This window comes from Eptatretus burgeri, chromosome 2 (assembly GCF_056783735.1).
Source record: "Eptatretus burgeri isolate ZD-2024b chromosome 2, Ebu_testis_v1, whole genome shotgun sequence".
Lineage (NCBI taxonomy): Eukaryota > Metazoa > Chordata > Myxini > Myxiniformes > Myxinidae > Eptatretus > Eptatretus burgeri.
In genome coordinates, this window is record NC_140962.1 from 18316531 (window position 1) to 18328595 (window position 12065).

Here is a 12065-nt window from a genome sequence, read left to right on the forward strand (position 1 = left end):
AGTGCTGGGTTCTAGTTAGGTTGCCGTGCCAATAGAAAGATATCATGGAAACATCGAAGCGTAACCCTGCGAGGCCAGTCATCTAAATCAAGCGGCAACGGCTGTGTAAAAACTACAGCCCATTGTACTACAGCCCGGAGTAATCTGTGGTTGGGGGACTCAGGACTGGGTGTTCAGGAGAAACTCATGTGCTTCCCTTCGTTGCGAGCCCCAAACCCTGGGCCATACCAATATATTTTAGTGAATATGAGGGATTATTGGAGGGTGGCAGTGGTCCCATGTCCAGGGAAGATCCGGCCATGAGGAGCACAAATTAAGGTTAGGGCATGGTCACGATGCCGCATACCCAGTTTGTTATGGATCCGGTTGTCTGTTTCTAAGCCTGAGATGTGAAATAGTTTCTACGATCGCTCGCCCATTCTGCACAAAAAGGACACAGTGAGATGTTTAACATCCACAAATGCCAGAAGACTGGACTCCCAATTTCACGTCAATCCGAGGGACCACATTTATGAATCACCATGCCTTTGAGAAACCAGGATGACAGTTTGTGATTGGATTGAGATTCAAACCCAGGCTAAATGGCTCAGAGAAAAGTGCGTATACCTCTCGAGTCGAGACAATCCTCTGAGCCTGTGATAACACTGTCAATGACTTTTTGATTCAATTTTTAAAAAGTAGCCCAGGAATGATTAATTCCACTGATTTTCTCTTGCCAATGAAGCTTTTCGATCACAAATGATTAATTTGGTACTTAATTGAATACATTTAATTTGGGTACAATGTCAGTCACTGTATCCAGCACGTGAGCGAAAGGTCTGGTGGTCATTCAAACACATGACAATAATTGTCAAACTCATGCACAAAGCCAAATTGGAACGTTCTACGAGGGATACGCACCGTTTCTGATTGATGACTTCATTGGCAGGAGAAAATCATGAAGAATCTGAAACATGAAAAGTAATAAAAATACTCTTTGGAAAAGACAGTGATATTGTCAAACAATAAATGCAGTTCAAGTCGTCAAAAACATCATTTATTTTCTTCACCCCCTTGGTATCTGTCGTCCCACATTTGATTATGATGACTTACCTTTTGGCAGGTCTCATCCCGATTCGGTTTCTGCCTCCATTGCTGCTCATTGTGCTGTTGCCATTGCTCCTGGAACTGTTGTCGCTCCTGTAAGTGTTGTAGTTTTCTCCTGGAACTGTTGTCATTGCCCCTGGAACTGCTGTCGCTGCTCCTGGAACTGTCACCACTGCTTCTGTGACTGTAGACAGGTCAGATCAGGTCAGGTATGGCCGCATCAAGACAGAGCAGGGAAAGGACACCCAAGGAGTCACGAATCCTTAGTCTCATAATACGCTCGTTGACCGGTCTTACCACAATTATCAATGGAGTCAGCTTATTGGACACAGCTACAGCAACTACTTGGGCATGGTAACCATAAGAGTGACCAGACCAATAGTAGGTGGAACCACCCGCCATGATCTCGCCGCAATCTGGTCTCCGAGCCTCAGAGAGAGCTGCAATACCGATGTCCAGACGCTTGAGCTCAGATGGTGACAGAGACAGGTGATCATCCTCTCTTTGGGATAGGACATTCCAGGCACCCACCCGAACGGACCGCCTCAGGTTAACCCAAGGAGACCGCAGTCTGGTAGACGACACCTCAACACCACCCCGACACACTCTCCCTCAATCTGACCTGGGAATGTTACCTCATGGTTTCCCTCCTATCATCAAAGATTGGGGGTCCTGAAGGCTATGCCCCGATCCCGTCATCCGGTGAGCTGTTAGGGAAGCTGCACAGGAGGTACTCCCATGGAGTGAGTTTTCAGATTTTTTTTTATGCTTCGAGAATGTTTTGTGGAATGAAGGGTTTTACGGTGGTCAGAGTGCAAATCCTGCCACCAACCTCCTAATAAGAAGTAACTCAACTGCAGGAGGACATCCAGATACAGTTGGGCACTAGATACGGATGGCCATTGGCTCACAAGGAGCTCCTCTGCCTTTTGACAGGTTTTGTTTTTAATCCTGCTGGGTGTCCATATCCAAGCACCCTCCTCACCAGGAAACCTGGTGGGGGAGAGGGTTTGGTCTCCAACAACCCGACTATGGAACAGGTGAGTACAGGTTTACATGGTACCTGTTGCAAGTCACAGATCTGATCTGGCCTGACCTGACAATAGGACAGGTTTACAGTTAAAAGTGAAATAGTACCTGTTAAATAATGTTAAAAGTTAAATCGTACCAGAATAGCACTAAGAGTGACTTCGCTGCTCCTGGAACTTTTTTCACTGCTCCTGGAACCGTCTTCGCTGCTCCTGATGTCGGCACTGCTCCTGGAACTGTCGGTGCTGCTGGGCTGCTGGAACTGTCTTCGGTGCTCCTGGAACTGTTTTCGCTGCTCCTGAAGCTGTTTTCGCTGCTCCTGAAGCTGTTTTCGCTGCTCCTGAAGCTGTTTTCGCTGCTCCTGAAGCTGTTTTCGCTGCTCCTGAAGTTGTCTTCGCTGCTCCTGGAACTGTTTTCGCTGCTCCTGGAGCTGTTTTCGCTGCCCCTGAAGCTGTCTTCGCTGCTCCTGGAACTGTTTTCGCTGCCCCTGAAGCTGTTTTTGCTGCTCCTGGAGCTGTTTTCGCTGCTCCTGGAGCTGTTTTTGCTGGTCCTGGAGCTGTTCTCAATGATAAGGTACACACAAGGTTTTTCAGAATCTCTGAAAGTCCCTTATTTTTCAATGTGACTTCATCGATCTGTTTGTCCTGCACTTTCATCTGTTGCAAGACTTGTGCGATCTGTGTGGAAGAAACACGACAGTGTTATTGACGGTAAAGTTTGTTTTCTGTTCCACAGAACCAGAAAGAAAGAAAGAGTGACATGTGGCGAGCTCAACATTTCATTGAGTGCAATATTCTCAAGCACCACTTTTCCACAGAAGTGAACTTCATTTGTTAATGTCTCATGAGCAGCATAACCTGCAAGGTGTTAAAAGTTAAAACCCATCAGAACATGTGGAGGTAAACATGATCTTCACCCCCTTGTCATCAGCAGTCCCACATGCAAAATAATGATTGCTCACTTGTTGGCAGTTCTCAACGTGATTCTGTTGCTGCCTCTGTCGCTCTTCCTCATGCTGTTGGCGCTCCTCCTCATGCTGTTGGCGCTGTTCCTGGAACTGACGTTCCATGTCTGACAGCTTGCTCACAACGTTTGTTTGACTCTCTGAAAGTCCTTCATTTTTCAATGTTATCCCATTGATTCGTTCGTCGTTTACTTTCATTTGTTGTGACATTTGCTCGATCTGTATGGCAGAAACACAACAGTGTCATTGACAATAAAGTTTCTGTTTTCTGTTGCACAAATCAGAAATAAAGAAAGTGACATGTTTGACAACATATTAAAAAGCACACAGCTCACCACCGAGCACTGCTTCTATCCCATCCCTCAATGAATAAACATCAGGAATTCATGGAGGTATCTCTCTCAAGCACAAACTGGGATCAATACTGGTAAAAGGTGCAATACTTTTGGTAAAATCAATACTTTTGGAAAAAGGATAATCGAACACTGCAGGCAGAGTTTAACAAACATGCACAGCAGTCTGAACACCAAGACAATGGAATCCACACCTTTAGAATCCATGAATTTGGTAACACGACGGGTGAGCGCAACGAGTGATCAGAAGTAGGATTGGGGTGGGGGGCGGGGGGCAGCCCACCACCATAATGACCATATCTCTGCCAAAGAACCCATGTATGTTGTAAAACTACAACGAAAGCATTTGGGAAGCTAATATACACCTGTGCTGGCAGGGTACACCGCACTGATGGGTTCAGAGACGTCTCACCTCAAATGAGTGTATATTGGTAGAAATGGGAATTCAGTGTGCAGATATTGCAGTGGGTGGAAATGACAACCTCCACAACCTCGTTCCATTCTTCCACTGAGGATTTCTAATCCATGCTTGTTGTACCTCCAAAGTACTGTTTGGGAGTGAGGGTGATTTGACGAAAGTTCGGCTGGGAAACGGATTAGGCATGGTTTGGATCACAGAAGTTCTCTCCATGCCAAGCAATGACTGACGGGCACCTGTCCCTCTAAACATCGCTTCTTCAATCCGCAACCAGCCCCTTTCTCTCTACTCCCCATAGTTTTGCTTTCGGAAATTTCCATTCGGTATATCTCACAGTATTTTATTCTTTTTCCTATCCGATGATCCACAGATCAGTCGTTTCAGTTTCACTTTGGGATATTAGTTTCGATTAGTCATCGCACTTTGTGATGTGACGTGAATGGTTCACCCAAAGGTTGTCAAAGGCGATTTTTAGAGCAGCTTTTTTCCCATTTTCCTGAGGGGTCTAACGTGGCTTAAGTGCCTTGAAAGGATAAAAGGGGTCGAGAGGTCTGAGGGGTCGAAGGGATCGAATCTGCACAAAGAGTCAAAGGTGCTAAAGTGTTTTAAGCCATAAAGGGGTCTCAAGTGTTTACAGGTTTATCTGTGAGATGGGATTTATCAGTGATAGATAGATGAGTATTTTTTCTCAAAACATATTTATAAAGCAACTGACCAAATCCGATGAAGCATGACTAACGAATACAGAAATGTTTTATTTGCCATTTGAATGAAGTTCTGTTCTCACTGAAAATAAATATACAATATTTGAAAAATTATAATCATACATTTCTTCATGAAACCAAATTAAATCCCCCAAGCCTGTAATTTGAATATTTTTCAACACCAAATTTTTAAAAGTAGCCCGAGAAGGATTAATTTCTTTGGATTTTCTCTTGCCAACGAAGCCTTTCGATCATACACATGATCAATTTGGGGTTGTTGACTGAGCACATTAAATTTCGGCACAGCAGGAGTCACTGCATCCAGCATGTGATCAGAAGGTCTGGTGGTCATTCAAAGGTGTTATAGTATTTGTCAAACTCAGGCACAAAGGCCAAATTGTATCATCCAACGAAAGATACGGACCATTTATGATTGATGGCTTCATCAGCAGGAGAAAACAAGCAGCTGCAAGGTGTTAAAACACATCAGAACATGTGGAGGTGAACATGATCTTCACCCCCTTGGCATCTGTCATCCCACAAGTTAGATAATAGTTGCTTACTTTTTGGCAGCTTTCAACATTCTTCTGTCGGTGATCCAGCAGTTGCTGTTCAACTTCAAAAAACTTCCAAATCATGTTTTGCTTTTTTAAAGTAACCACATTGTTGTAATACTCCATTGCTTCTAACTGCTGAGTCAGCAGTTTGATCTGTGCGGAAGAAACAAGACAGTGTCATTGACAGTAAAGTTTATGTTTTCGATTCCACATCGCCAGAAAGAATGAATGTGACATGTTATTTTTTTTGTGTTTTTTTAGCACACTGTCGAGGCTAATATGAGAGTGGCCTCTGAACATTGTTCAAATCGATCGACATACAGTATTCAGTAACTATGAAGATTGAAGAGTGCTTGCCAAGTGGCTTAACTACTCAAGGAAGCAATCCAACGAAATGGTTGAGAAGGAACAGCTGACTTGGCAAGCGATTGACGATCGCCGATCCGCCGTCATATTATTAAACACCTCCCGGCGACACCCAAACGTCAAATATGTCCAAATTGGACAATGGAACACAATTTTAACAGTGGGAACTGCTACAAAGTTAAATTCTGCAACTTAAATGTTGTAATATGGATTCGTTTAAGAGATTATCGAGGTTATGACATGTGCAGGAAATGAAATAAAGCCCCAAATGCCGGTGACTCCAGGCGTTTATCAGCATTGCAATGTATCGAGCAATTTGTAGGGATGATGATCAGGCATTCGAAGATATGAGTGAGGAAAGTGAAGAACAAATATTATCGTGAAGAAATCGTTTCGGCCTGTTCCAAGTGAAGGCATTGTTGAGCAGGCCAAAAGATTCGCGAATCAAGACCCCGTTGATGGAGTAAGGTTTCCGAAGAGGAGCATGATAAATGAGGTAACTAAATAAGGCAGATAATTATTTTCAAAAGGGGTGTTTTAATTAACCCAAACACACAATTTTCATTCCTCCACTTCCTTGGTGCTCCCTTCGTGTGCATGCAGTTTCAGGCTGCGAGGTTTCGTGAGTTTGGAGTTGTGGACACACACACACACACACACATACACACATACACACACACACACACACACACACACACACCTTTTCGTGTGTGTGTGCGTGTGTATCTCTATTATAATACCAAGCTTGCACACTAAAAACTCGGTTCGCCGTCACACGATCCCTATGAAATTGCTGTGGCACTTAGCGGACATGCCGACAATGTTTGGGAAGTCTTGGCATTCCATAACTTGCATTTTGCACAATGCGTATTATTGTCATTCCCCATGTACGGTCTGTCGTCTGCTACCAGCTATGTTGTAGTGCTATCCCGTGCATGTGCACGGGTATCGCTAGTATATATATATATATATATATATATATATATATATATATATATATATATATATATATATATATATATATATATATATATATATATATATATATATATATATATATATATATATATATGCAGTAATCCCCCGTTTCTCGCGGGGGTTACGTTCCAAACCTCCCCGAGCTAAGTGAAAATCCACGATGAATGGACGCCTCCCTAAAAAATCGACTCGTCTGGTCTGGTCGGTTTGGGAGTGATTGGGTTTGAGGTGCCTGAGATCTACTAGTCTGGTCTGGTTGGTTTGGCAGTGATTGGGTTTGAGGTGCCGGAGATCGGCTCGTCTGGTCTGGTCGGTTTGGCAGTGATTGGGTTTGAGGTGCCGGAGATCGACTAGTTTGGTCTGGTCGGTTTTGAGGTGCTGGGTCTCAGCAGTGCTCCTCCAACGGCGGCAAACCTTTTTCCTTCCCGAAGCAGAAATCGAGCACCTTTACCTTAACCTTAACCTTCTCCTGGAGCATCCCAGAACCTTCCTCTGGCGCTTCGGTTCCTTGCCAGAAGCTTTAGAAGGTGCAGGGCATTTGGGCGGCATCGTGGGGCTTGGAGAAAAAAACGTAGAAAATATTCGAAGTTCACAAGTAAAACTTTGTCTCATGCGTTGTGTGACTGGTCGAGCACCACGCGTTATAATTTATTGCTTAAATAATTTATATTTTATATGTTATTACCGCGATGTACCGGGGGAATCCGCAGAAAAAATTAGTTACGTTCCAAGGGAAAACCCACGATGAACCGGGGGCGCGATAGGTGAACCGCGATGAAGCGGGGGTTGACTGTATATATATATATATATATATATATATATATATATATACACATACACATACACATACATACATATATTTTTTATATGTGGATTTTTTTTAACGCACCTTGTTGTGATCGCTAATATATATATATATATATATATATATATATATATATATATATATATATATATATATATATTTTATATTTATATATTGTTACGGTTGTGGAAATTCGCACTAGACCATAAAGTGTCCTCAGGTGAGATATAGCGATAAGTTCATGTGTAGTTAGCCCACACCCGTTAGTAGGGTGAATATCCTGATTCTGGCTCACTTTTCCCCATGTAAACGAATGGGGGATTTTCAGCGATTCATTTTTTTACATTTTTTAAGATACCCCTTTTGTGCCATTACGAAATGATAAACTTCTCTAAATGCTATTGTTTGACCACCTCCTGAGCCACAGGTTATTTTTGTTCAGCCACACCCACTTTCATAAGCCCCGCTCACTTTCTAATGAAAATTTTATAGGCCCCGCCCACTTTTCTTTCAGCCCCGCCCACTTTTGCGAAACCCAGACCACTTTTCATGAGGTATTTCCACAGGCCACGCCCACTTTTTGCTAAGCCCAGCCCACTGTTCATGAGGTATTTCGGTAAACCACGCCCACTTTTCATAAGCCCCGCCCACTTTTATGAGGTATTTCCTAAGCCACGCCCACTTTTCCTAAGCCCCGCCCACTTTTGCTAAGCCCCGCCTACTCTTACATCATTTCCAGTTCATCTCTGACTTACAAAGAAATCACTGGAAAATTCTGGCATGTTATGGTTTTGAAAAATTTGCCTGGGCTTGCCCAGGGAATTTCCAAAGGAAACCACACCCACCAGTCTTTCCCTATAAAAGCCTCAAGCCCAGGCTCCATTTTAAACTTTTTTGCTGGCAATGGTGTTCTGTGTGCTTGCCTGGAGATCGAATACTTGAATGGAACGAAACCTTCAAGTTGATGAACTGGATTCAAACCTCTAATCTGTTGAGGTAAGATTTTATTTCCCTATTTTCAAAGTTTGAATGAAGCATACTCATTTATTAATTAAATCACTTCATTAATACATTATTATTTTCTCTCACAGGAAATTGTATCTTAAATCTTCTTCTTTCAGCTGCTCCCGTTAGGGGTCACCACAGCGGATCATCCTTGTGATCCGCATAGTGATTTGGCACATGTTTTGCAACACACACACATGCCAACTATTGGCAGGTGCAATAACCCTGAAATTTATAAAAAGTGACATCTCTGGTTTTCCCCTTGTGGTCTTCATATATATATATATATATATATATATATATATATATATATATATATATATATATATATATATATATATATATATATATATATATATATATATATATATATATATATATATATATATATATATATATATATATATATTGACCCCCGGTCATTGACAATATATATGTATATACATATGTATATATATATATATATATATATATATATATATATATATATATATATATATATATGTATATGTATGTATATGTATGTATATGTTGTTGTTGTTCGTCTTTCGGCTGCTCCCGTTTGGGGTCGCCACAGCGGATCATCCGTTATGATCCGCATACTGATTTGGCATAGGTTTTACGCCGGATGCCCTTCCTGACGCAACCCTGGTCGCCTCTTACGACACAGGGATAAGGATTGGGTTTCGCCATGATTCCGGGCTGCCCGACATCCTCTCATAGCGCGGCCCAGCGCAGAGCTCCCGTCCTCAAGCGATCCTCCAACCCAAGCCTCCGAGTAGCCGGATTACAGGCGCACGCCACTATGTCCGGTCTATGTATATATATATATATATATATATATATATATATATATATATATATATATATATATATATATATATATATATATATATATATATATATATATGTATATATGTATATATATGTATGTATGTATATATGTACATGTATGTATGTATATATGTACATGTATGTATGTATGTATGTACATGTATGTATGTATGTATGTATGTACATGTATGTATATTAGGGCAGCGGCTTGGGATCCAAAAGGTCCTGAGTTCAAGCCCCGTTGGGCCGCTGAATTAATACACCAGGGGGTTGACTCAGCTTGTCATCCTTCCGAGGTCGGCGAAATGAGTACCAATATACTGGGCCGGTGTATACCCCGGTTAAAATAGGTGTACCATATCCCTGTGTCGTAAGAGGCGACCAGGGTTGCGTCAGGAAGGGCATCCGGCGTAAAACATGTGCCAAATCACAATGCGGATCACACAGGTGATCCGTTGTGGCGACCCCTAACGGGAGCAGCCGAAAGAAGAAGAAGAATATATATATACACACACAAGTACGTATATATACATACATATACATATATACATACATACATATACATAAATACATATATGATATGTAGTGCCGATAAAAAGTCCACATCCGCATTTAAAATTTTAACTTTTTGTTGCCTTACAGCCTTGAATTAAATGGCTTTAAATCAGACACAAACACTCACACATTGGCAGTAGAAAATCATGAAGAATCTGAAACTTATGAAAAGCAACAAAAATATTGTTTGGGAAAAGATAGAAAATACTACCAAAGTTGTTTAAATGTTGTTCATGTCATGGAAGTTTCACAGACATAATAAACGGAGCACACCGACGTGTGGCCTGCTCAACACTTCATTTAGTGCAATATTTTCAAGCATCACTTCTACACAGAAATAAACTTCATTTGTAAATGTCCCATGACAAGCATAATCTGCAAGGTGTTAAAATTTAAAACCAATCAGAACATGTGGATGTGAACACGATCTTCACCCTCTTGTCATCTGCAGCCACACATGCATAATATTGATTGCTTACTTGTTGGCAGTTCTGAACGTGATTCTCTTGCTGCCTCTGTCGCTCCTCCTCATGCTGTTGTCTCTCCTCCTCATGCTGTTGTCGCTGCTGCTGAAGCTGACGTTCCATGTCAGAAAGCTTGCTCACAACGTTTATTAGATTCTCTGGAAGTCCTTCATTTATCAATGTAATCGCGTTGATACGTTCGTCGTTCACTCTCATTTGTTGTGACATTTGCTTGACCTGCATGGCAGAAACATGACAGTGTCATTGAAAATAAAGTTTCTGTTTACTGTTGCACAAATCAGAAATAAAGAAAGTGACATGTTTGAAAACATTAAAAACACACAGCTCACCACTGAGCACTGCTTATATCCCATCCCTCATTCAATACACATCAGGAATTCATGGAGGTATCTCTCACAAGCACAAACTGGGATCAATACTGGTAAAAGGTGCAAAGTTCACAAGGAATTTCACAAAGTCTAATCAACACCAGTTCAAGACACCAATGTTTCTTCGTTGAAATACCTTTTGGTAAAAGGATAATTTAATCGAACACTGCTGGCAGAGTTTAACAAACATGCACAGTTGCCTGAACACCAAGACAATTGTGTCCACACCTTAAGAATCCATGAATTTGATTACACTACGAGTGAACACAACGATTGATCGGATGTGGGATTGGGGAGGGGGGTGCAGCCCCCTCCCCCAAAAGCGACCATATCTTATGCCAAAGAATCCATGGATATTCTGAAACTACAATAAAAGCTTTTAGGAAGCTAATATACACCTGCACTGGCAGAGCACACCATACTGACAGGTTCATAGACGTTTCACCGCAAGTGAGTGTATATTGGTAGAAATGGGAATTCAACGTGAAGATATCACAGTAGTTGGAGATGGCAACCTCAACAACCTCGTTACAATTCTACCAGTGAGGATTTCCAATCCATGCTTGTTGTACCTCCAAAGTACTGCTTGGGAGTGAGGGTGATTTGACAAAGGTTCGGCTGGGAAATGGATTAAGGCATGTTTTGGATCACCGAAATTCTCTCCACGCCAACCGATGACCGACAGGCACCTCTCCCTCTCCACATCACTTCTTCAGTCCGCAACCAGCCCCATTCTCTATCCTCCGCATCGCTTTGCTTTCGGAAATTTCCATTCGGTATATCTCACAGCATTTCATTCTGGTTTCCTATCTGATGATCCACAGATCAGTCGTTTCAGTTTCGCTTTGGGATATTAGTTTCGACGAGTCATTGCAACCTGTGATGCGACGTAAATGGCGCATGAAAAAGGTTGTCAAAAACAATTTTTGGAGCAATTGTTTTTTTCAATATTCTTCGGGGTCGAAAGTGGCTTCATGTCTGAAAAGGTCAAAAGGGGACGAAAGGTTTGACATTTCAAAGGGATCTCAGCGGCACAAAGGGTCGAAGGTGCTAAAATGTTTAAAGTGTCAAAAAGGGCCTGAAGGGTCGAAAGGGGTCGAAAGGCGAAAGGACAAAAGGGATCTAAAGTATCCAAAGACTTGTAAAGTGCCCAGTGATCTTGAATTGTCCAAAGGGTCTGAAAAACATATACAGTTCTCGAAAGGGTCAAATAAGGTGCAGAGCCGGATTAAGACCTTTCGAGGCCCTTTGCACTGAAAAGATGATGGTACCCCCATATATATGGAATCCAAAATAAAAACAAGACAAAACCGTAAAACGAAATTTTATTTTTCGAAATGAAACAAAACTTACAGTAAACGTTATGGCATCAGTCTTACATTGCAGAAAAAAGTGTAAAAAAAAATTGTGTATGTATTTTCTTTTATTATTTATTGTGGATTAAGGATGTATTCTACGCCACGCTCGAGTCTGTGGTTGATCAGTGCCCCAGACGAGATACACTTCTTGTCTTGGGGGATTTCAATGCATCGACTGGAACTGATCGGGATGGTTATGA

The 12065-nt window shown here is 41.9% G+C and overlaps 1 protein-coding gene and 1 long non-coding RNA gene across 2 annotated transcripts in view; both read right to left on the reverse strand.

Moving 5' to 3' along the window:
* LOC147031511 (uncharacterized) overlaps positions 1-1265 on the reverse strand; it is a 12940-nt gene extending 11675 nt beyond the window's left edge. Inside the window, exon 1 of the long non-coding RNA XR_015051866.1 lies at positions 1093-1265. This is a non-coding gene — a long non-coding RNA (uncharacterized LOC147031511). The remainder of the gene's footprint in view (positions 1-1092) is intronic.
* A 1032-nt stretch (positions 1266-2297) lies between these two features.
* The window catches only part of LOC147031512 (uncharacterized), a 40046-nt gene continuing 30278 nt past the window's right edge, over positions 2298-12065 (reverse strand). Inside the window, exons 6-8 of the mRNA XM_085849688.1 lie at positions 10134-10355; positions 3077-3298; positions 2298-2792 (exon numbers count right to left, since the gene is read on the reverse strand). Coding sequence (XP_085705814.1) covers positions 2298-2792; positions 3077-3298; positions 10134-10355 — 939 coding nt within the window. The remainder of the gene's footprint in view (positions 2793-3076; positions 3299-10133; positions 10356-12065) is intronic.